This window comes from Mus caroli, chromosome 2 (assembly GCF_900094665.2).
Source record: "Mus caroli chromosome 2, CAROLI_EIJ_v1.1, whole genome shotgun sequence".
NCBI classification, from domain to species: Eukaryota; Metazoa; Chordata; class Mammalia; order Rodentia; family Muridae; genus Mus; species Mus caroli.
This window is the reverse complement of record NC_034571.1, coordinates 152625161-152650828: the sequence shown is the minus strand read 5'-3', so window position 1 is coordinate 152650828 and position 25668 is coordinate 152625161. Positions and strand designations below refer to the sequence as shown.

At 48.7% G+C, this 25668-nt stretch overlaps 1 protein-coding gene and 1 long non-coding RNA gene across 2 annotated transcripts in view; both read right to left on the bottom strand.

Annotated features, from left to right (window-relative positions):
* Plcg1 (phospholipase C gamma 1) overlaps window positions 1-15964 on the bottom strand; it is a 31829-nt gene extending 15865 nt beyond the window's left edge. Inside the window, exons 1-2 of the mRNA XM_021156992.2 lie at window positions 15897-15964; window positions 15203-15521 (exon numbers count right to left, since the gene is read on the bottom strand). Coding sequence (XP_021012651.1) covers window positions 15203-15419 — 217 coding nt within the window. The 5' untranslated portion in view covers window positions 15420-15521; window positions 15897-15964. The remainder of the gene's footprint in view (window positions 1-15202; window positions 15522-15896) is intronic.
* Window positions 15965-23879: 7915 nt separating this feature from the next.
* Window positions 23880-25662, bottom strand: LOC115029753. Its single transcript, XR_003835317.1, has 2 exons — window positions 25547-25662; window positions 23880-25189 (listed from the first exon to the last, which is right to left on the bottom strand). It is a non-coding gene; the product is annotated as an uncharacterized LOC115029753 (long non-coding RNA).
* Window positions 25663-25668: the final 6 nt, after the last annotated feature.

Genomic DNA, 25668 nt, shown 5'->3' with positions numbered 1-25668 from the left:
CCTTGTGGATCACTTTCTAACACAATACATACGCAGACCCAGCTGTAAAGTCCTAGGGACTGGGCTGGGCAAGTCTAGATCAGTCTCAGAATTCCAGACAGAACGTTGGATCAGATCCAGAAAACTGGCAAATCCTGAAAGACCCACACCCCAGACATGCCCACACAAGTCTTAGCAAAAGGCCAAGTTGTGGTTTAGGCCCAGGCTGTCCAAGTCTGTCTGCTGAGCAGCTTGGTATCCTTATCTCAGTTACAAAGGTACTCTCAACACTTCCCCCACCTTCACAAGCCAAGGTGAGGCACGTACACGAGCCTGAGGTAAACGATCGGTACTGGCTACTAACCTGAGTGACAGACAGACAGGTAACTGTTAGCGAGTGACCACTACAGAGCTAAGGGTCTGACTCAGTTTCTCAGGGAAATGGGGTAGTAGGCTGCAAGGACTAGAATCTGGCTCTACATCACATTAACTGTGAGTCTGAGCAGAGACAACTGCCCTGAATCCACCTCAACACGGGGTGGAGAAGAACATCAGAGAGGACTCTGGCAAGACCAAAAGTGGTGCCAAAAGCATGGAAACTGTGTGCCCCACAAAAAGGGAGCTGTTCCTTAGTCAGCGTTTGCTCAGGTGGGGCTCTCAGCCCACTTAGGTCTGAAAGATCCTGCTACAGCTGCCCTGATTGTACACCCACTCCATCCTTGAACTAGCTGGGAGCCTGGACAAAAGAAAACAAGAGAGATTCAGGCTTGACAATGAGCTTTCCTTCAGCTTGGGAACTTCCTAAAATGTTCTGACCAGTCCCCCTTCTGAGTAAATTCCCCTTAGATTCTAGTTCTAAACACCAGCATGGCTGGACCATCCCAAAGGCTCCAACCGGCCCTGGAAGTCTTCTTGTCTTGTCCCTTGAGTCAGCCACAGTAGCCTCATCTGCCCCACCTAGAACAATGGCAACGCTGTGGTCCCACCCCCAGCTCTGCTACCACAAACAGCACTAGCTTTACCCTGATCCAACTCTGTCCCCTCAGCAAAGCCCCCAGAGGTCTATCCTCCAGCAGGAAGTTTGAGCTTTCCTGTTGGTGGCCACAGTTCTCACCAGCTAGCTTTCCTTCCTGTCTCTTCCGAACCATAAAACATTGTTTGGACACCTGGTCCTGTAGGCCTACTCATGTTCCTCCTGTGAATATCCACTAACCTACCATGAGCCCACTCCCTTTACAGCTTTTGAGGTTCTCATGATGGGGCTCAGAGATTTACCTTGAGTTTTTGTTTTGCCCTCTCTCTGATCCTTCCAACCCAAGTCAGGCCTACAGCAAGAACAACAAATGTTCCTGCCCCATTGCATCCTGGATCCTGGCCTCAGTTCTACCACTGGATTGTCTCCTACTAGAGATCCAAACGGGAAGCTCCATCCTGCAGTAATCATCTGGTCAATGCCTCAGGCTGCTATGAGATAAATGTATGTTCCTCACACTCCATGGGCGACAGAGCCCCTTCCAGCACCCACTGAATGCAAAAGTGAGGAAAATGCAGGCTCATGGATCTGCCAAGGAAAAAGGCACAGGGGATGGAGTGAAACAGAGGTTTTCTACTCAGTTCTAGAATGAGGGCGGAGAGCTGGGTCACAAACCCACAACTTGATAACACAGTTTCTAAAGGTGGAAGGAAGAGCTCCCATTAGGAGGAAATGCCTACATCACACACCACACAACCACCCACAACTCTGCCCTTTGAAACAGAAACTAGAGTATTCTTCCAGTGCAAAGCTACCATTCCCCTCCTACACACTCACCCATGATCCACAGTTAAGGTCTCTCCTGCTGCTACCCCGACAGGCTATACACAATAAGGTGTATACACAATAGACAGGTAGCTATAAAGTCTGTCTAAGGCTCATGGGTAGGCCATATGTGCTTGCCCTAAATATATACATGCACACATGGATGGCGTGTATATGTGTGCAGAGCCAGTAGGCCCAGGTGAGCTCTAGCCTGCTCTGTGTTCTAGACACATTTGCTCAAAGTCTAAGTTAGAACAGGCATACAATTAAATAGGAAGCAGGAAGGCACAGAGCAGGGAGGCCAGGTACAGCCCTCTCCTAAGCCCTCACTGGTCACACTGACCCCTTCTTCCTCCTCCCAGAAGAAGACACAGCATGGCCCTGATGCCCCTAAGTCTATGAAGTCAGAAGCAGATGACAAGGACCTGACAGCAGTGAAAATAGCCTTCTAGGCCACGAGAGCTCTCTGGGAATGAGCCTGGGCTCTCTGTTTGTCCCAGGACCACCACAGGGAAGAGACTACATCATCAGACACAGCCTCTGCTTTAGTTGCACAAGAGGAGAGGAAGACTGCCAGTCAGCCACTGATTGGGTGAGACCTTCTGTATGTCAGGAATGACTGTGTGTGCAAGTGTATGTGTGCGTGCATTCACAACTGCTTAGATATTCATTCCCTATGCCTGGAAGAACCATGAGCTAGCATTCCCTTCTTCCTAACAATATGGGAGAACAGCATTGGGAGGAACATTAGTGAAAAAGTAAGTCCAGGATTCCCAGAGGCCCTGATGTCCAGGGGCTGGGAAATGAAAGGAAGATATGCACTGAAACAAGGGCAGATTTCCACAACCGGGGGCCATGATGCAACAATGGCCCAACTGCGGGCTTACCTGAATGGCCATAGCTAGCTAGCACAACCTGTCAGGAGCTTTGATATATGCACTCCTCCAAGGACAAGGGCTCTGGGCCAAGCGAGAAGGCTTACCCGGGCGTTAGGAATGGCCTGGGCTGCCTGGGAAGCAAGGGACACCCAGTCCTTTACACTTAATCTTTATATACTCTGATAATAAAATCAAGACTTGGTTTTTCTTTTGTTTCTGTCTTTTTTTGAGATAGATAGCCTTGGATCTTGCAGTTCTCCAAATTCTGCCTCGAGAGTGCTGACATCACTAGGTGTGAGCTACCATGACAGGCTCTTCTCAAAAAGATTTGAATAATGAGGAGCCACCTACACCTATGCCAGGGACTAACATCACATGGTAGCTCTAAGGCCAGACAGTCTAGTATACCAGGTGGAATCCTGGTGGTTTGTGCTCCTCAGTGGCCCTAGTGGAGACCTTCCTACTCCTATGTGCTCAGAAAGTCTGCCCTGATCAGATATTCCTGAAGCTGCCAGGCCTAGCAGGAAGAACCAAGAATCACAGGCCCTTCAATTCCAGCTGTGAGGTTCTGGTAGTCCCTCACTCTTTCAGATTCAGTTTCCCAAGCTGGAAAACTGAATTTTTCTCACTTCACAAGATAAGGGCCTTACTGATAAGTACCTGTCTGTGAGCCTGTGCTATTGACAGGGGTCCTGTGAAAGACAGCCATGGGGGAGATGGCATAGCTGCCTGCCAGGGCTCTGCTCAAAGGGCAAACTCAAACCTCTAAGAGTTTTTCTGAAGATAAAGGCCACCAGGGAAAGAATCCAAGCAGTTATTTCCCAGCTCAAAACTGGCCTTACAGGATGAGTATCTGTGGGGTATAGGTCTCATAGTATATGCAAAGATGAGCTAAGATACTATTTCCTGAGTCTGTAGCAAACCCCACAGTGTAGGCATGTGTACCCACAGGTATAGTCCAGAAAAAACAAACAAACAAACAAACAAACAAACAAACAACCAGATCTGAAATTGCAAAGATGCGCTATTTTCCTTTCTGGATCATCAAAACAAGTTAGGGGTACCCACTACCCAAACATCCACTGGGGACACCAGCCCTGATCTGTCCCATCATTTCAATCTTCTATTTTGGCTTTGGTAGGAGTTGAAATGTACTTGCTGCCTCTCTTAAATCTGAGGCAGATGATAAAGACTAAATTTGTAAAATCAAAGTTTGTATGGTGAGGCAGGAACTCTGGGAAGGCTAATTAATGTTCCCTTTCCATCTCCTTTCCTCTCTGTTCTGCCTTCCGCAACCCAGGGACAGACTCCTAACTCGAGACCCTGAGACTAAAGATCAGCCTTACTCAGAATGTAGCGTCTGGAAGATGCTCACACAGACAGCAAGAAACTTTAGACATGCCAGTGTCCCTCTAAAAGACATCTCATCTGGGGCACTCCAAATGAGAACTAACCCCAAGCACTCTGACAGCCATGAAGGTGCACTCAGGGCTGAGTGAGGGCCTGCTTCTTCTGTAGAATAGGTTCTCACTGAGTAAACAGAAGAAACAGTGCTGTCATAGGGACAGGCTAAATAGCAGCCAGCCAGTCCGCAGCCTGAGGAAGGGGAAAGAGGGCTCTTGTGGTGCTTGGTTCCTGAAAGCACCTGGTGTCTGACTCTTCCCAGACATCAAGCTAGGCAAATGCCTGTCATCAGCTCTCTTGCCCATCACAGTGAGACAACCACGCTGTGCACCCACTGCAGATGGATGTTGTTGGTAAGTATTTTATAAACCAGTCAGAGTTCACCAGCAGGAACACCAGAGAAAGAATAAAAAGAATGGGACACTAAACCTTTTTAGAGGTCTTTAGTACACAGGCTGGGGAGCCAAGTCACAAAACCCCAAACCTTAATTTAGACCCATGGCTCTGGGCCAGAACTCCTGTCCTAGCATTCCCACCTCCAACAAAGCTACTTTCCAAACAGCCCCACAGATGAATATCCCTCACAGGGTCACATGGCAGAGAAGGTGGTGCCAAGACATACTCTCCTTCCTGTGCCTGTGCAGCAAGCAGCTGCTGCCACACCAGCAACTATAGAAGAAAGCAACAGTGACCCCTCCTCAGAAGCCTAGCCAAACCAGTTTACACTCACTCACAAGAACTGCCTCCAACCTGACCAAGGAGAGCAGCTCAGCCTAACTCTGCATTCAGCTTCTTTCCTACCTTGGTAAACAGGAAACACCATTCAGACAGCTGGATAGAAGTCCACAGTCCCCTAGTACACGGGACATGCAGTGCTCTGTACAAATTGCTTCAGTGCACAATCCTCACCCATACACAAGGCCACCTGGAGACCAGATTCTAGATGACTTTCCTGTTTAGGCACATGAGGGTTGGGACCCAATGGGTCTGTCTCATCAAAGGGTGATTCGTGGCAGGTGGTGGTTCTGGAGAGTCCTCATGAGTACCAACACTGATAATGGGTGCATAGAGAAAAAGAAAGGAGGTCACAGAAGGCTTCACACTGCCCAGGCAGCTCTCTCTCTTAAAACAGTTTATTTCAAGTGGTAACGGACTCCTTTGGGTCCCGTCCCAAAGGAAGGAAGGAAAAGAAGGCCCCACAGGAACACAGAGTCAGAAGAGCCCTCAGTCACCTAGAGCTCATTTACTCGGTCCATGACTTTTGTTAGTGACAGACATCTCTCTGCTCTACCCTAGGCCCTAAGTTGGGTCCTGGGGAAACGGATCAATGGGCACTGAGTTCCTGCCCTTCAGAAAATCCCAGCCTGATGGAGGAAACAGATGGGGAAGCAGATAACTCTGAGGTCATGCAAAGAATGGAGCCGCAGGGAGACATCTGTGGTGCTCTGTGTGCACAACCTCCCTTCTATTTGGTGTTCTGCTCTTGACTTTTTCCACACAACCTTACCCAGCCTTTCCTGCTTCTTTGTGTGCTAAAGGCCGACCCAATTAAACATGGGCCATGGTCCTCTGTCCCTGTGCTCTGCTTTCTCCTCAATGATAACGCATGTCCACAGCTTTAATTCCTTCTGGTATATAGACAATTCACAAAACATCTCTAGCCTCCAAGTGTCTGGCACTACACTCCAACTGCTTACTTCCTGTTTCTATCTGTCCACCTAAGGAACACACACGCGCACACACCACACACTTCAAAGCAAATATCTTCGCTCACCCAAAACCCTAGGCTTCTGGCTCTGCTCCTCTGGGTATACCAACAATATGAACTGAAGACTTCACAACCACCCATCAAGATTCTCTTTTCTCGGGCCTAGCAAAATGGTTCATCAGGAGAAGGCACCTGAGTTCAATCCCCCGGCCCCACATGATAGAAGGAGAAAACCAACTCCCCCAAGTTGTCTACTGACCTCAAAACATACTCGTTCTGAAGTTTTTTTTGATTTCTGTTTCTCGTTAGTCCAACCCTGCCAGCCCAGCTGACTGTTATTCATAATGAGCAGCAGTAAGAAGGACACAAACAAGGAGCGAGGGCTCAGCCACGGAGGAAGGACTGGGTTTGCCCCGTGCTAACAGGCTGTGTTAAACAGCCTGCAGACAGTTCTCAGAAACTACAAAGCACAGAGGATGAGGTCGATGCCTCTGCAGGTGGGGAGGGCAGCAGCAGGAGTGGCATCTGGTGTCCTGTCACTCATCTCTGGCATGTTTGCTACGCATATTACATCAAGCTCATTACATTAAACTGAGCTGTTTCATTCTTACAACCAATACTGTAAAACAAGTCTTAGGGTTCCCATTCCCCAAGCAAGGACACTGAGCAGAGAGTGGTTAATGATCCTACCCAAGGTGACAGAGCCAACGATCTCTCAAAGTCAAGCTGATGAGCCCATGGCTTGTGCTCTCTGTGGGAAGCAGCCAAGTCGGAGCAACACAAGGAGAATGGCAGAACTCCAGGCTGCTTTTATATATATATGTGTGTGTGTGTGTGTACATATACATACACACACACACACATATATATTTAAATTTTATTATTATTATTTGTGTGTGTACATATGTAATGTGTAAGGGTGCACACATCCCATAACACTTGCGAAGGCCAGAGGACAACTATGGGTTCCAATGATCAAAGGTTGCCAGGCTTGCATGGCAAGTATGTTTACCCACTGAACGAGCTATCTCTCACTTCTATGTGTGTTCTAGGGTGGTTTGGCTGTTTTTTGTAAATTCCTTGAGGACATGAACCATGTCTATCATCTTCACTACTCTATACCTAGCAGAAACTTAACAAGTGTACAAGGAAAAAAAAACTATAATGAGAGTCTTTTCTCGGCTGACCAACCTGCTCCTGCCAGCAGACAAGTGAGCCCTCACATCCTCAGCTGACTACTGCCTCTCTGCTGCCCCTCCCACAGGGCAGAGGACAAGCCATGGTCAGGAGGAGAAGGGAAAATCTGGGCTCTCCCTTCCACAAAGCAAACAAAGCAGCTTCAGGCTGAAGAAGAGATAGGAGAGAGGGAGTGGGGTTGGGGAGTTTCCCTTGCCAAAATACTCAGCATATTCTCTTACCACTGGCTTGTACAACAGAAGGTCACAGAGGTTAATTCCCATGGACAAAGGGAGTCATCAAGTTGGAGACTTGGTGACCACAGGCTTATTTCTTTATACCCCAGGAGGTTCTCCTGCTTTGGAGCTTCATGGCCCAACCCCTCTATAGCACCTGCCACAATCCCTCAGTCCTGCCAGCCAAAGCTACTCCCCTTTTGCTTCCTAGAAAAACAAAGCCCCAGAGAAAGGTCTAGTCTCTGTCTTCAACTACCTTGTGAGCCCACCCACAGTTCTGGTAAGCACTCACGCAATTCCCCACCAACATCCATCCATGCTAGGATGGACTCCATGTTTCTAGTGCAGGCCAGTTCTCAGAGCAGAAATCAGGACAGCCTCTCAGAAGCAGTCTGGAACCAAGTGCTCTCATGTCACTGCTGGACTCAAGAGGCCTGCCACAAAACTGATAAAGTGCCACTGTTACCTTCTGAACCTTCCTGGTAGCTATGCTAAGTGGCCCCAAGAACACAAGCACATTACACTCTTTTACTGTTGTGGATGAGAAAGTGACTGGGGTGGGAAGAGAAAAGCTGCTCCCAGTATGTAAGGCATCAGGTGAGACCATTACGTGGTCTGCAGAGCCTTAGAGAAGGACCATCACTACCTGCGCCAACCCCCTAACCTGTCCAAGAAGGGAACTCTATACCCATGCTGACCTACCACCACCTGAGGCTGAGAAACCTGTGGGCTAACAGATAACAGAGGCTTTCCTCTGCTCTTTCTCAGGCTAACCACTCTATGAACTTAGGCCTGAGGCTGGAATCGCCCCAACGTACACTCACATCTACCTGCACAGCCAGAAATTATATTGTCCAGGCCTTACTCTTACCCCAGCTATGGCCAAGCCGAGGACTCTAACGCTCAGGTACACGTCCCCAAGAGTATACGACTGTATACGACTTTTAACTCACCCACATCTCCAGGAGTCAACCCGAAATGAATATCCCACTTGAGCTGAAGAAAGATTAGGTCCACAGACAATAAGTATATGAGTTCTCTCGCTGGTTGGACCAGTGCACTCTTCAGTGTCTGTGTTCTGCTTTACTTCAGTGCTGATGTGTCAATCAACAGGGGAAGAGACTATACAGTAAAGGATAGGCTGCCCTGCCAGAGAAAGATCTGGGCCCTTGGGCTCAGCCCTCAGCACTTTAAGTCAGTGCTGTCTCCTGTGAGTCCTGGTTTCCATCTGCTCTGGATTTCAAACTCCCCAGGATTAAGGACTGGGCCGTCTCTTTTTCTTGCTTACCTAACTTCTCTCTGCCAGACCTGGGCTCAATAGAGGAGATGCCAGTCTTCTGCTGGAGAAAGCCTCGCCCATTTACTCCTGAATTTTGCTGAAGCAAGGGCCTCTGGCCAACAAGGGAAGGGCAGGAGCCGGAAGGAAGCAGCAGAGCCTATACACAAAGCCTCTATGCGGCTATAAAAAGGAGCCCCTCCCTGCTTCCCCCAGGATGGGCCTGGTTCCTGGGAGGTGAGAGTAAAGTGCGCTACTTGTGCCAGGCACAAAGCTACTACAGCCTCTCAAAGGCTAGCCCAGCACTACCTCAGACCTCTTCTTGAAAGGAGAACATGAGAGCACCAAGGGCTGAGCCAGGAATGCAGGTAGAGACTCCTGAGATCAACCCCATGGTGCCCACCAACTCGCCATACACTCAGCTCATGGCCCAGTACTTCTTGCTCTCAGGGGGCCAAAAACAGATTCTCTGGAAGCTTCTAGGAGCCTGGGTTTCCAGTTCTCTGGAGCTGTGGGAGCAACCATAATAAGATGCTATAAGAATCTCTGATTCTGAGGCTACAGGAGAAACACTAAGATCACAACAGATGATGCTCAGGGGACTCAAGCAAGGCTAAGAGGGGCATTATAGAAGAGTTTCAGAGTCTAAATGCTATCTCTCAAAGGTCACACACGCTATACCCAGCTTTACAGAGAAACCTTTCCTTTCTAGCCACTCGACTCCAAATCCCTCTCTAGCTTACTCTGCCCACAGTGTCCATTCAGTTCGACACTACAGACCTGACCTAGACCACTGAGGTCACCCTCCAAAGACTCTAAGTGATGTGGCTTAGATGCATGGTATATGTAACAGAAAGGACAAATGAGCCTTTATGCCACCAAAAGTCGGTTGGGGCCTTTGTCCTTGCAGCATGCCCTCAACCATCCTTCGGACAGAGCGGCCGGCCTATGCTTGCTTCCTTCACAGCGCTCACCACACCCTGTAATTATTTGTCTGGCTGTTTCAGCCTTAACTGTATGCTCACTACGAGACTCTACAGTGCTTTCCACAGTGAGAAGCCAGAGCACGCGTGGCACCTTGCTTGTTCAGTGATCCAGTGAGGCTCAAGGAAGCCACAGTTCTTTTTTATTGAGATTTATTTTTACTTTATACATATGATTATTTGCCTGAACACATGACTGTATGAGTGCCTACAGAGGTCAGAAGAGGGCATCAGATTTCCTGCTAGGACTAAGGTTACAGATGACTGTGCTAGGAATCACACCTGGGGCTTCTGGAAGAGCAGTCTACTGAGCCATCTCTCCAGCCTCTCCCCTCCCTTCCTTTTTAAAGAAAGTGGCTAGGCTGGCATGAAGGCAACCTAGTTGAGTGCTACCATACATAAAGTGGCAGAAGTAGAGGAAACCCCACCCTACTAGGTGTGCCCAGCACAGCACCTAGGTGTGCCCAGCACAGCACCTAGGCCCACCTGACACCTGATGGATGGATATAGGGACACAGAAATGGAGGTACGCTGGACTCTGTTATGAGGGGAGCCTGGGAAGGTGCTTCTTGCTTCACCTGGAACCCTGTGACCCTCTCTCTGTAGAGGTACTGATAGGCTGTTACCATGGACTAGTAGAGTAAGTCCAGAGATGAGGTGCTCTGGCCTCCACATTGGACAGTACCTAGGATCCATCTAAGGACCATGCCCAGGACAAAACTGAGAGTGGTATAGCGGCATTGAGTCTAGCTTGTCCACTGATGAAAGCCTGGGCTGGGCAAACCCATGTGACCATAGTAGAGAACAGAGGTCAAGTATCTACACAACAGTCCACCTTACAGTTACACCCTAGAGTAGGAAAATAAACAATACTATAGCAAAAATCAGAAATCCCACACTTAAACTATGCTCCGTGACTTCACTGCTGGGACCTTTGTTTCCTTACAGGGACAGTTAACTCCTGCTTTCTCTGGAAGCACAGAGCCATTGCAGTGGATGAGAGCTCACAATGCATGTTACTCAAACACTAGATCCTTCCTCCTCTGCATCCAACCTCAAGGAGACAATAGGCTTCCAGCCACACCCCAGTGGACAGCAGAACTCTGCCGTCAACTAACTAGAGTGCAAAGGGAAGGCGCGACTCAGGGCCCCAGGTGTCACATGTGCTGCTGGTCATTTCTCAGACACCTCATGCTTAGATGCAATCTCACTTCATTAATTAACCTGCCAACTCCATGAGAAGGAAAAAATTTTTTTGTCTGCTTTTTGGTTTTCGAGACTGAACTCACTCTGCAGCCCAGACTGGTCTACATGTAACTCAGTATGTAGCCAAGATGGCCTTGAACTTGCCGTACCTGGCTAAGAATTGTTCTATAGAAAGTAACTTACCCAGGGTCACAAGGACACACTGCCTCTGGCCACACATTTGGGTGTCCACAGCTCAGTTACCAGGAGGGCAGGGTTGGCTCCCAAGGACACTAAGGCTTTCCCTGGTCATTATCCAAGGTCATGGAGCACTCTACAAGGCTACGTGGTACACCAGAACACTCGTGTCCTCCTCCCCAACACCTCTCCAAAGACTCTCCTGAGGTGCACACTGGCCTCTCCCCGTGAGAGAGAAGGGAGAGTCAGTCTCCTAAGAGCAAGACTCCACAGCAGGCGTCTATGACCTCGGGCACTTCCTCCAGTGTATTCAGTGAAGGGTACACTGACCTTGAAACCCTTTCCATAGGAAAGGAGAGAGTGAGAAGAGACACTGAGTTAACAGAAGCGGATGTAGCCCTACCATTCTGGGCTGTGTCACAGCACTTCCTGGAAGACTGGGCCTCCCCTATCATTCAGACAGCGAGGCCAACTCAAGTGCTGAACTGGCTTAGAGACAAACCCTGATGTCCAAGCAGCCACTCTCAGCCAACTGCCTTCTCTCTACACCAATACCCAAGGTAGCAGAAAGCCCTGATCACAGAAGCCCTCCCTGCTGAGAACTGCAGCTTCATGCCCTTCATCAAAGAACTTGGTGGCCAGGCACCAGCCCCTGACCACAACAGACACATCTATTCTAACCTGGCCCTCTTGGGGACTCGATCCTATTTCTCTCCTGTCGGATTCCACACATTAAGCACGGTCACCACAGCACCCTAACTGCCAAGTACTTTACACAAACACTCCTCCAAACCTCATTAGGAACTGTGACGTCGGTGCTGTGAACAGATGAAAAGCTCAGAAGGACACGTAGCCCGTTGGAGGTCACAGAGCAGGCGAGCTGCAGCCAGTGTGCGTTCACTGCCCAGGGCTTTACTACTCTGCGCTCAGCCCTTTCTTCTCATCACTGCATTCTGGTCTTGTCTCCTCCGCAGGTCAAATAAGGGGTGTACAAACAATATTTACTGAACAAATAAATGCCCATAATTCCAAAGAGCCACTTGAAGCAATGTGATCAAGCTCTTTAAACTCCAACTCAAGTCTATGTGCATCTATGCAGACCTCCCCCTTCCAGACACAAAGTCCCAGGGAAAAGCTGGGGTGTTAGGCTTCCTGGTACTGTGTTTGCTCATCTCTGCTAGTCATTTATGAAGCAGGTTCAGGGGACCCGAAAACTCTCACAGCAGTCAAGCCGGAGGTGCCAAGAAAACACTAAGAGGTCTAACTTCCCCTGGAAAAATGATAGTCAAAGAGGAAACACATGGCGGGAACGGCTGGCTCTGGAGACCCAGGTGCATGCTTTCTGCTGCTCTCTCACTGTGGACCAGCAAAAAGGAATCCTTGAGGGACACGTGCAGACAACTCTTAGGTGCCACGGACCTACCCTCAGAGCCAGCCCCTTGGTACTGCAATCCTCACCACAATAACAGCATAGCTTTAGAGTCTCTACTGGAGCTACTATGCCAACAGTGGTCCCTAACTGGACAACCTCACTAAGAATAGGTCTGAGCTATCTCACTACAGGCATTACATATGGAAAGCTACGGAGCCAAAGCCTAGGAAGGCATCTTTGATGAAGATGGAGGTCTCTGCCTGTAAATACCACCTAAACATGGAGGTTTCTCTTCACAAGGGGCATCAAAGGCTACAGAAAACAGGAGCCCAAGGCCTACCACCAACACAACCTGGGAGCAGAGTCCTCTGAGGACTAGCCTGCAGTCAGAGTGAAAAGTCTGTTTAGCACTGGGCAGGAAGTCTATGGCTGCTTTTAACTCATTAAATTCTGCAACATAAATGCCAGACACCAGCCTGACTTCAGTCACACAACCAAACAGCAGCAAAGCACTTCTCAAGCCAGACCGCTGCCTTAGACATCAGAAGGTGCTAACTAGTTTCACAAGTGTCACAGTGAGAGAACTCAAGATTTAGGAAATGGCAGTCAGCCCATCCTTCTGTTCCGTGAGCACCCTGAGGGCAGGCAGGTTATCAGCAAAAAGTCAAATACCTGAGGCATCTGAACAAGAGACCAGACAGTAGGGGACCCAGCTGGCAACTCAATCCTTTTCACAATCTGCAGGAGGCTGCAGGTTTGGGAACCCACAAAGGCAGTGAGGTGCATTCCAGCAGAAGTGGGGCAGGGCTTCGGTGGTGGGCTCCATTTACAAGGTGTGAAGTCCACACAGGCTAGTCTGCAGCCTTCATTCTGGACTCCAAAAATCACAGGGCCGGGCCCAATGAAAACATGCATATCTCTGGGTGACTTTTGTGGGTCTGAAAGGTGACGTCCTCTGTATTCCTGCCACCCATCCTCAAAGACCCAAGTGAGACAAAACGGACTGGATGGTTCTGTCTCTAAGTCCCTTCTTTCTGTCCAGGCCCCAACTCACAATGACATCCAATGTACAAAACTCCAAACATGTTCTCTACAGAAACTCAATCTACATGACAGGTGAACAGAAGAGTAAACGCTGTACGGCAAAACAAGTGTTTCCTCTTTTTTCCTGGGTAATGAATTAAGGAGAACGGGACCCTCTCTCGGCCCTCCTCCCTCAGAACCCTTTCTTTTTCTATCAGCCACATTAGACCTCCCTCAGAAGCCCCATCCCAGGGTCTAGGAGGACAAGCATCTACCATAGCTACTGCTACTAATAACTGGTTCTTAAACTTCTGTAACGTCTCTGCTCGCATCTATTACATATTTAGTTTGCTTACTTTACACCAACTATCTCACTTCCAAAAGTGACCATTTATAGTAAATATACTTCTTCTAACTTACAGAGGAACCAAGGCTCCGAGAGGGAAAGCACCTGGCTGGGTGACGTACACTAACATACTGGCTTCAAATGCATAGCTGTCTTCCACCACTGGGCTACACACACGGTTTACAGTGCAGCTGTTACCAAGAGCTAGCTACTGGGGAACTAATGCCACCACTAAAACACAGGAAATACTACAAACGTAAAATGCCATGCCTGCAACCTGATGTCTGAGTGGTGTCTCAGGACTATCGGAACTGTCTGCAGTTCCATCCCCCAACACTGAAAATCACTGAAATGTTCTGCCAGCGGAGGACAGGGCTGATGGCCACTGGTGATGGTTAAGGGCAAATTCTGTCAGACCTGAAGTTTGTAGTTGAGGATGGCTGTCTTACCACAGAAACCGTCCTTCCTCCTCATCTCCTCACCCATCTACACACATGTACACCATCCCCAGGAAGATCTGTGGGACCTTCTCTCCGGTGTTACTTCCTGACACCACCCCCCCTTCTCTAACACAGACCTGGCTCTTAGGCTAGGTCTCTTCAACCATAGACTCTTTGGGGCTTCTTGTAAGAAACATCTCAAAGCCATCAAAGACATCATCTTGCAAAGACATCATCTTCTCATCCTGCCTCACACCGAGGAAAATGACTATCAGAAAGAGCCGAGGTTTCTCAAAACCCCCGACTTACTACTGCCACCAGAGACTTGTGTGTAAACCCACCAAACTCAGGTCTGGGAAGGCTACGACAGGAAACCAGAGGAGCAACTCTGGGCTACCCTGTGGTCACTAGAACATCCAACACAAAGGGCTGGACCTCAAAAACCAAGGCCAGGGAACCTTTCTGAATGCAAGCTCCTTGTTATATGCTGCAAGGGCAAAGGAGCCTGGGAGTTGGACCAGGAACCCTGGCTCTAGCTTTGGATGGCTGCCTAGCACCATGGACCTCCAAAATTCAGATCTGGGACACACACAAAAAGCATCCACGGGACATGGAGAGGGGGAAGCAGTCACTGTTTTAGCTTTCGTACCCCACCCTCCCAAAGAACCACGTTCTTCCCTATCTCCAAGTGGGAGATGAGTAGGCCCGCTCTGCTCCACAACCAGCCCTACTCCAACATCTGCCTAAGTTCTACATGAGGATTCCAAAGGTTCTTGCGCCAATAAGCCCATCCCGGAGCTCTTAAGAGTTTTCACAGACAGCACACTCTGGAGAAATGGCAGTGGGCAGGAAGATCTTGTCGGTTCCCCAGGTTCTCAGGTTGGATGAGGGGGTGCCTGTCTTGGCTTCCCCTCACAGCCACTGACAGCCGCCTGATTTTAAGGGCCGGAATCCCACTCCACTTGTCCAACCAGTGAGGACTCTTAGGCCTCAGGGCAAAGTGCCTGGAACGCTCCCCCCCTGCTGGGGGAGGGGGTGTCCTATCAGGTGATCCAAGACCCGGATGCCCCCCTCCACCCGCCCCAGAGTGACCACCAGGGACTGGGCGGAGACGGGGCGCCAGGCGCGAGGCCCGAAAGTTTGCCCAAGTGTTTGGGAGGCGGGCAGGCGCGAGGCAGGCCAGAGTGGGGGCGCACTTACTGGACCCCTCGATTTTGTCCGCGCCGCGGCTCCATGTGATCTGGCGCGTCTCCAACTTGACCTGGAAGGTCTTCCGTTCTGGCCGCTGCGACTTCTTGGAGTAGAACAAAGTCATGACGGTGCCCACCTCGAGGCTGCGGCAGAGGTGCAGCACCTCGGCTTCGGAGGGCGCGCCGGGCCCGCAGCCGTTGGCGCAGGGGGTCGCGACGCCAGCCATGCTGCAGCGACCTCGGCGACGCAAGCCGGCGGGCCCGGGGCGGCGGAGGCGGAGGCGGCGGCGGCGGCGGCCGGGGAGGCGAGCGGGACCCGGTGGCAGCTCCTGCGGGCGGACGCGGGGCGGGGACTGAGCGCGGGGGCGGGACGGGGCGAGGCTCCGCCCTCAGCGCGCCGGGAACAAAGGCGCTCCTGGGGACGACCCCCGCCCACCGCCGCGCCTGCGCCCCGCGACCCGGGGCAGGCCGCAGCGGGCGGACCTGGACACCTCGGTTCGGCCGAGCTTTCCCCGCGCAGGCCTGACACACAACGCGGGGCACGGCCGCCCGTCACGCACGCAACCCCGCCCACAGGCTGCGGCCCGTCTGTCCGACGCGCGCACGGGCCTCCGGCCCACACGGGACCCGCCGCGGCAGTGTGCACGCCTCCCAGGGAGCGAGGGGGCTGCGCGACCCCCAGCCCTCCCGCCGAACCCGGTTACCTGGCAAGGCTGCCGGGCGGAGGGAGCCGCGCCAGCCTGGCCTCCTCACACCCGCGGTGGCGGCGGGGGCGGGCCCTCCGCGCACCCTCTCCGGGGAGGGGCGCACCCCTGGATTGGCTAACGGGTCGTGAGTGACAGCACGCCTGTCACGCCCCCTCTGCGCAGACGTCTTTTGCAAGGGCTGAGCGGACGGGTCCTAGGGTGGCCTTGGAGTGTGGCCTCTGGGGAAGGGGCCACGCAGGTGTAGACAGGGCTCTCAGACCCTCGGACGCGGGTCCGGTGGCCTTCGAGGCCTCTCGCGTGGTCCTCTGCCCTCCTCACGCTCCGCCCGCGCCCTACCTGCACATAGTCTCCGAAGCTCTGGTTTGTCCTCTGCCTCGTTTTCCTCTGGACTCAGTGCTGAGCCAGTTGCAGGGTGGCTTCCCCTCTGTGCAGACACAGGTGACCCCAATCCTGGGTCTCCCCTGACCTCCCGACCCAGGCATCTCGTCATCTGCGCCACAGCCTTGCTTGCCATCCTCATCACATGGCCCCTTTCACCCGCTACACCTTCTCTGTATGGCAGTGAACTCCTGAATTTGGAAGACCCCACACCTTGCCAGGAACCTGTTTTCTTCTCTCCCTCATCCCTAAGTAATCCACTGAGGCTCTTCCCTCCTGCCTTTGGGGTTCTCTCTACTCTATGCACGATCCTGAGGACCCTTCTTCTCTCTGTGTACACTATCCTCTTGGGTCTTGCCTGCATCTGTGCTTCAGAATTTACCACTAAAGCCTTTGAAATTGCGTACGTGAATTCCCACTGTGCTTCAAATCAGCACAGCTTCGTGGCCCAGCAGTCCTGTCTTGCCTTCCCTGCCTCTCCTGCTTCATCTCTCACTGCTGACTTTGTCTCTATTCTCCAGACATGACACTTGTCTGTGACGGTTAAATAACTTTAAAATCAATCTTCCAAAAGCCGTTCTCTGAACAGCACGGGTAAACCCGAGGGCATCCTTTGATCCTGCCGTCTGGCCAAAGATGAGCAGACAGTTAGTTGGACAGCTACCCTGCAGCTCTGGACAGCTATCTGCATGTCAGAGGTGAGAAGTCCCACACAACATCCACTTGCAGGAAAGCTCCCCTGGGATTCCTGAGACTAGAATTTGTGATGTATGGTTTTGGACAACCCACCCACCTGGGCCACCTTTGCTTTGCCAGGCAAATAGTAACCAATGTATATTTCCCTTGAGGGTGGTCTCAAGAACGTCCCAATTCTCTATATCACTGAGGAGCTTTGTCCTGAGGGACTGGGGAGTTGAGATAGACTGACTGCCACCTAGTGACAGGCCTCTGATGTAGGCGGAAACTGGACTTGAGGCTTGCACAACTCATGATCCTAATTATCTTCTAATCAAGGTTTCAGAGCCCCATGACTTGAAGTCAGGCTATGTAATAAGTGGGAACCTGAGTGTCTGTGTTCCACAAGAGAGCCCACTGGGTGAGAGGTAATCCTAGTGGCCATTGGCTAGCTGGCCAATCATTAAGTAAGAGGATCTGTGTCTATGTCTGTAGGACTTCAAGAGAGCCAAATGGTGTAAAAAGATGGACATATGTATTTTGAAGGGAGGGCTGGAGGAAAGTACTTTCCAGGTAAGAATAACAGCATGTGCAAAGGCCCTGGGGTTTTTACTCAGTGGTGGAGAATGGCCAGCCAGGATGATCAGACAGAGAGGGCAGATGGAGATGAACAGGGCCTTTCCCTGTCTGCCTGGTCTGGCCGGTTCTCTCAGGAGGCATTCTCTTAAAATGTTGTAATCATTGTTGAGCTTCTGTGCCAACTCCAGCAGCCTAGAGGCTGCAGTATGCTTTAAAATTCTATTTTCTGAGAACTTTTTGTGTTCAGCCCAAACCTTTTTTGCTTTTGTGTCTGTAACAAGACCCCACCCCCAGCCCCCAGGGGCTCCATGATTTTCTTCCAACAGCAATTTGTTTGCCAGGCCTATAATTGGGAAACAGGGCCTCATTTCCTCTTCCTAGCTTCCCAGGCCTTAGGTGTCTCCTTCTACCAAAGGAAGTTTGGGAAAAGTAGGGCACACACAGGGTGTAGCCAGTATGGGCTTCCCCCAGCTCAGCATATATAAGGATGCGTAGGTGTCACTGGTAATGTATATACATTTGTGCTGTCTGGGAGGTGCTCTAGCCCCCACACAAGGCACTTGCCTGTGACGTCACCCAGACTAGCCCAGATTAGGGCTTATTTCAGGCAACACTCATGCTTCAGCCTTAGCTTATACCAAGCCTGTTCCTAGAGTCAAGGAAAGACTGCCCAGCTGCCCCTCTGGCCTGTGGGCCTGAGCTCACATTGCATTTAATAACTACTTAGAACAGTAGTAAGCATATTGTGAGCTTCTTTATTTACAGTTACCATGTGGGTCCTAGAGATAGAATTCCGGCCACCAGGTTTAGCAGCAAGTACCTTTACCCACAGAACTACCTCACTGTCTCTGTTTTCTGTTTTTAGTTATCTTGTACATGTTTGTCAAAGCCAGGCTCATCTTGAATTTAGCTGTTCTCCTGACTCAGCCACTCAGCCTTGCTGGGATTAAAAATGTGAGCTACTATGCTTCCCGGCTGGGTTGGAATTTGTTTTAGGGTGCTGTCTCTGATAGGTTAGTGGGTAGGATACTTTTTAGGGAGCAGCCCTAAGGTCAGCACTGTGGAGGCAACAGGAAGGAGATGGGAGTGGGAACAGCCTCAGACAACTTCCAGGGAACTGTGTTGTGCAGTGCTATCCTGGAATGGATGTTCATTGTTCTGCAAAACGTTCATTCTCAGCCTCCTGGCTCTTTGTGATCTGACAGGCTGGCAGCTGGATTTCTATTTACACTTCTTCCAGAAGTGATGACAAGTCTTTCCTTGAACAGGAAGCAGGTACACTGCTATGTTCACTGCATTTTTCTTCAGGTATGGTCTTGCTTGTAGGCCTTAAACTTGAGGCCTCCCCAGCCTCCCAAGAATTGAGACATCCAGTGGGCATCACTGCACCAAGCTCTTTAGGAAAAATAGAGGGCACTTAAACACAAAAGGACAAAAATGCTGTGTGGTTGAAATGGGAGCTGTGATTATAAGGGCAATCACAATATGGTTGAAGTGGTAATGGAGCTGCTGCGATTAAGAGGCAGATGTGGCTGCGCTCTATAGTAGCTAAAGTAGTGACTCTCAATGTTTGCTAACTAGTTCTGTGGAAAGGGAATGACATTTTCCTGGAATTAAATTATAAGAAAATATTCTCACATGACTATGTATGTGATTAAAATAACAGAGGGCATTCTTAGCAGGCTAGTACCAAGTGCTAACACACGTTTGTTCGTTATAATGATTGACTCTAGAAGTCATCATTTCAAAGCATAGTGATGTTCCGTTCACAGAGGGAGACAAAGACTTGAAGTGTCTGCTTAATCCATTCATCAAGCTGTGCTCCGTCCCTTATTTCCTCTGCTGTTAACTGAACACACAGCAAGCACTCCTAGGTGCACAGCTCAGTGAACCTGCAGTATAAGCCCTTGTCCTCTGACCTGCAAACCTATCTAGGGCTCCACCCCTTCTGACATCATAACCTCCGGGCTCCTTTCCTTAAGACAGTTGTATTCTCAGTCCCTTAAAGGAACTTTAGGGGTTTTGTTTGTTTTTACTCAAGTTAAAAATCGTACCTGCTGGGTGGTGGTGGCACACCTTTAATCCCAGCACTTGGGAGGCAGAGGCAGGCAGATCTTTATGAGTTTGAGGCCAGCCTGGTCTGCAGAGCAAGTTCCAGGACAGCCAGGGCTACACAGAGAAACCCTGTCTTGTAAAACAAAACCTCCATAACTCCCATCTGTGCCAACAGTTCCCAACAACTACTTCTGTCCCCCGCCCTGGCTGCCTCACTGTTCCCACTAGCTCTCTTCAGCCAGGAACGGCCGGTACAGTGCTTGTTTCACCGAGGTCAAGCATGCGGTACTGAAGACAGGGGAAACTGAGACCAGCATGGACTTGCTTTTACTCTCTCACCCTTTCTTCTAGCACACATCCCTACTGTGCCTTCTAGAAGATCTCAGCAGGGCAAGAACACAGCAAGCCTGTTCCAGAAGTGGCTACAGAAATGTCTACAGGCCATGCTCTGTCTTACAAAGGCACAGGGAGCAAGAAGGACCTTATCTAGATTTTTTAGTGATTGTGGAAAGAGAACAAAGTGAGAGGTGCTGTGTATTCATGAAAAACAGCCTCTCCAAATGAGGTTAATATTCCTTTCACAATAAGGTCACCCCAAGGTATTTTGTGGAGTGTTTCTGCAAAGGAAGTACAAAGGTTTAAAGATGAATGATTAAAATGCCAAGTATGTGTTCAGTGGCACATGTATACTTTGAATAGGACTGTTAAAAACTATTTATAAATATTGATTCCCTCCATTCAGTCCTATCAGTAAACTTTGCATGAATCTTTGAGTGTCTTTTTCTCTTTTTAAAGATTTATTCATTTATTATAGATGAGTACGCTGTTGCTGTCTTGAGGCACAACAGAAGAGGGCATCAGATATTATTACAGGTGGTTGTGAGCCACCATGTGGTTGCTGGGAATTCAGGACCTCTGGGAGAGCAGTCAGTGCTCTTATCTGATGAGCCATCTCTCCAGCCTTGAGTCTGTCTTTTTCACCATGAGAGAACCATCCAATGTTATCAAAGCCATCGTCCTCCCTGCTTCTGAAAGCCCAGACTTATTGAAGAATAATTTACACATAAGTTGTACCCACCTTTTAAAAATTGTGTATGAATGCTTTGCCTGTGTATACATATGCACACCAGTTGTGTGCCCGGGGCACAGTGCTCAGGAGAGATTATTGGATCACCTGGAATTGTTACTTGGTTGGCTGTGAGCCACCATGTAGTTGTTAGGTTCCAAACACCAATCCTCTGCAAGAGTAACAAGTGTTCTTAACCCCTTAAGCATCTCTCTAGCCCTAAGATGCACCCATCTTACGTGTGAAGTTTGAGTTTGAAAAATACACTCCTTGTAGCTTCTACCCAGACAGTATACAGGGCAGATCTACTGTCACTGGGAATTTTAATTTAAGCATAATTGCCTTAATTTAAACATGTTATAAGGACTCTCATTCTCTCTCTCTTTTGGTTTTTGAGACAGGGTTTCTCTGTATAGCTCTGGCTGTCCTGGAACTCACTCTGTAGACCAGGCTGGCCTTAAACTCAGAGATCTGCCTGCCCCTGCCTCTCCAGTGCTGGGATGAAAGGCGTGCGCCACCACTGCCCAGCTAAAAGGATTCTCCAATGTAAGTGCAGGCATGGCAGTTAGTATAGTGAGCCTCCGCCCAACTTTGGGAATTGGTTACATTGACGGTTTTGGTGGTGGTGGTTTTACAGTGTTACCGGCAGACCCCAGGGCCACGGGCCCTGCCTCTGGCCTGCACCACTAGCCCCAGCCTCTGCACTGATGAGCACTTGTTTTCCAGGAATATTGTCTCTGAAAACTTTTTTAAAATATATAAGTACAGCATAATCATTTAACCTAAAAAATCTATATGGTAATTTCAAAAAGGCTGCTTGCTTAGGGTTGTGGGGAAAGTCTGTTAAATCTTCCCCCCCCCCCCCCCCCGTTTACTGATTCGTCAGGAGACTACTTATAAGCATCCAACACCAGCTTGACTGAGGTCATTTCAGGGCAATATGTTCTCCAAGAAGTGCTCTTTTGTTCCAAACTAATTGAAAATGTCTTACAGGAGGGATCTGCTTGGGATGAAATAAAAGTTCTTCCTAGAAAAAAAAATGTTTAAAACATTTAAGAAATTTTAAAAATTGGGAAAATGCCTATATGTGGTACAAGTATTTAGGAAAGAATTTCTAAGTTGACAAATTACTAGATATGAGCTTGGAAGGAAGGGCCAAGGGCTGAGTCTGCCTGGTTCAGTGAGGTGCTTTTCACACACAGGAAACCCAGACCCCAACAGGGTTAGAACAGCGAGTCCTGAGCTGTCCTCCAGAGGTTTTTGTGGATATCCTGCAGAAGTGTGTGGCTGACCGTGCGTGCAGAGCTCAGGAGTGTGATTGCATCGGCTACATGAAAAGAGAAGGACCATGGCAGCTACATTAAAGGTGTCTCAGCAACAAACAGCCTGACAGTAATAGGAGTGAAACTGGGTGACATTGCAGGAGCCAGAGAGGCACTTCTACAAGGGGTGGACATATACCATGAGCTCTTTCAAATAAAACGTCCATAAGACATGTTTAGAGAATAAACCTGAGACCAGTGGAGGATGCATATGGGAGTGCAGAATAGCTGCAAATGGGCGTGAGGGATGAAAAGTGATCTAAAACTGACCCATGATGATGGATGAACTTGTCAGCAGTTACTAAAAATCATTTATTAAAATGTTGCATTTATGGCATGTAAAGTAACAGCATTCAATTCCACCCAAAAAGAGCTTAGGCAAGATGGTGAATGAAGACTGCATTCTCTCCTTGTTGCTTGGTCACTGGTGACCAGGGTTAGAACCCAGGAAGGGGGTTGTGGCAGACACTGGATGCAGAGGGTGGGGACAGACAGTGCAGTGGGTGACTCATCGCAGGTACTTGATTGTGAAACTGAAGAGAGGTTGTGGCTGGTGTGTGTGTGTGAAGTGTCTCTTTTCACTTTTTAGTGTGTCAGTTGTTAGGTCCCAGCTTTTGGAAGGGACAGTGCACTTGCTGCACAGATGGCAAGAGTGTGGGTGATGTGTAGCTTGGTGCCACATACAAGCACTGCCCTTTGCCCACAGACAGGGGTTTCCCAGATGTTGCCCATCTGGCTTCTGCTCTTGCATAATGGGCTACAATTGAGATGTGCTGGGTCATCAAGGATGACAGGTTTACTCCCATTCTCTAAGCGCAAGCCTTATATACTTCTAAAAGTCATCAGCTCCCCCATAGTCCACTGGTGCCCCAATCTTGGCAGCCTCTTCTCAGTCCCAGTCAGGATCAGCTGAGATTCGTGTGTGCTCTGTGGCTTTCCTTAGAGGCCTGCCACCACTGCCTGGAATGCACTTTGCTATTTGCTGTGTTATCTTTGTTACCAGGTTCCAAAACTAAGGTTCATTTCTTACCAGCTACCAGCCAGAGAGTTATTGGTTGGTTACCAAAGGCCTCCCATTTTAACATTCCATCTGGCTAACTCTAACACTACAGAATTCAAAAACACCTGACTATAATGTTCTTGGTTCCAAACAGTGATGGTTATACTGTTTTTATTGTCAGGAGTAAGTGCTGCCTTCAATAGCCAATGAAGTTCAAGCTTCAAGGGACCAAGAGTTTGCTGCTGTGGTCCCAGCATAGTGATAACTCAGACCATTAAGAAAGGTGGTTCTGAATAGATTGCGTATGCCAGCAAGCTCAGGTGTGGGCCCTTCAGACCTTCCCTTTAGTCTGGAGTTCAGTTTCTCATCTTGAATTTCAGACTTAGGGTAACAGAAGGAACACTTGGTAGGGATTATGGCTACTCTGGGGTATCCAGAGCTCTGGGCTTGTTACAGTTAACAGTTAAGTCCTTCAATCAATCAATGCAGAATCCTCATTCCATCTGAGAGGCTTCTGAGCTCTTATACTCAGTACAGACTGGAGGTTTGACCATATAAGCAAGCTATCCTGTTTCTGTTCCGTACACATGGAAAGCTCTCTAAGATTGTTTCTCAAATAAACAAGGCTGTCCCACTCAGTCGGCACTGCCCACACTGGGCTTAGGAAGTTCCTAGCGGTTTATTGTATACTCCCTTGCTTTCTGGGGCTATCTTTAGGGATGGAAACTGATACTCTTTATTCCACATCAGGACACATGTACTTCTAGGACAAGCCCATACCATCTTCCCATTGGGAGGGACCGACCCTTGCTGATCTGAATGAATAGACCATGAATTGCACTAAATCTCATCCCTGAGTCTTTACTCTGGCCTGGGGCCTCATTCACAAACAGGCAGACGCTAAGTTTCCGTTAAGTTGTAGGAGTTTATTTTAAATAACCTACAGTTGATTAAAAGGGAATTCATGATAAAAATAGAAGATACTTGAGGAAAGATGTGGGAATGGACTCTGCACACACACTAACTAACAATGCCTCTAAAACTAATGATTATAGCAAAAAAAAAGTCTTCACATTAAAATTTTCCTTTTTATGTTTTTTTTCCATTTTTTACACAATTACAAAAGAAAAAATAAAAGCCCTAAAATCTTGATTATTTTTCTTTTTGTTTTGTTTTGGTTTTTGTTTTTCTTGGACCAAATGCTCATTTTCCTCTAAATTTATTGACCTGTGGAAGTTTTTATACAATAACATCTTTCAAATGAAAGACTGGGGTTTCCAAAGAAAAAGATGGATCTCTTAAAGGGTACAAAGAATGGTCAGAACAAAGGATGATGGGAAAATGGTTTCAGTCACTGATTATTACATTATCCTTAGACTCACTCGCCCTTCATCCCTCCCCAACCCCAAGCTACACGATCTTTAAGATCAAGAAGAAGGCTTAAATATTTTAAAATAATTAAAACGAAATAAAAATTCACATTTAAAAAGGAACACTCAAGTCAGGAAATATTTTCCCATCATGCTTTNCTGTGAATAGGTGTCTGAACCAAAACACTGCCGATGTCACAACTGCTTCAAGTTTAATGAAAACTGATTCCCATGACGATAGAATGACAGCTGTAATAGGTGCGCTGGGTTTTTGTTTTGTTCTACTTAATTTTAAATTCCTGAAATAGGGGAGAGGAGGGAGTTTAGGAATTTGTTTCTATTAAAATATAGAAGTTATTGCAAAACCCTAACTGTAAAAACGCACCAATATAATCAGACTTCACATACAGTAGCTGAGAGAATCCAAACATTGCAGCAAAGCTGAATTTGCCTGGCAGGATGCTGGCAAATTCCCATCCACTTGCTCTCTTGAAAGTAAAAACAAAATTCAAAACAAATCATACAGCTAGAATTTTGATATCTGAAATATTTTTAAATAAGTTGTCCATAGGACAACTGGCTCAGCTCTCCCTTATAGTATCTCCAGGTCTATCTTTTTGCAAAGATGTTGGTTTGTTAAGACTTGTGGCCTCTCCCTCGGGTGTGAGGGCAAGTGAGGCTCAGTTTATCCATCTTCCCCAAACCACACTGTTCCTTTTCACAGAACCCCTGCCGAGACTGGTCAAAACTCATAGTCCTCATCAGTCATATCAATGGCCCAAGCAAACTTCTCCCTCTGGGTTTTGTTGTAAATCTTCTCAATTGGGACCCCCCATTTTTTGCACCTGCAAGAAATTAAAAAATAAAGAAACAAACAAATAAATATGGAGACAACAAAGGAGATTAGTCTAGCTCAATGATATCCCATAGCAGGGGGTCCAGAGCTTTCTGGTGCACTAAAATATTCAAGGACTTTATTTTATCACCTCATTCTTTATCTCAGAGATCTCTAAAGCAGGCATGGGCTGCTATCCTAATGTGCCCATGGGGTACCTTGGCTATTCCAAGTACCTGTAGACAGGGCTCAGCAACCAGAGCTGTAGGCTCTCCTAGACACGGCATGAAGGAGCTGGCAATACTCCAAGAGACTCTCTGCCTTTCCTTAACCAACAGCAGGAGCTCTACACAGGCCCAACACTTACCAAGCCACTGTGATCCTAGGGTCCAGATAATTGAGTTTGGAGGTCCCCAAGGCAATTTGTTTGTTCTCCTCTCGATCTGTGGCTTGAACTTCCAGCTTCATCAGCTGCTCTTCTAGTCTCTG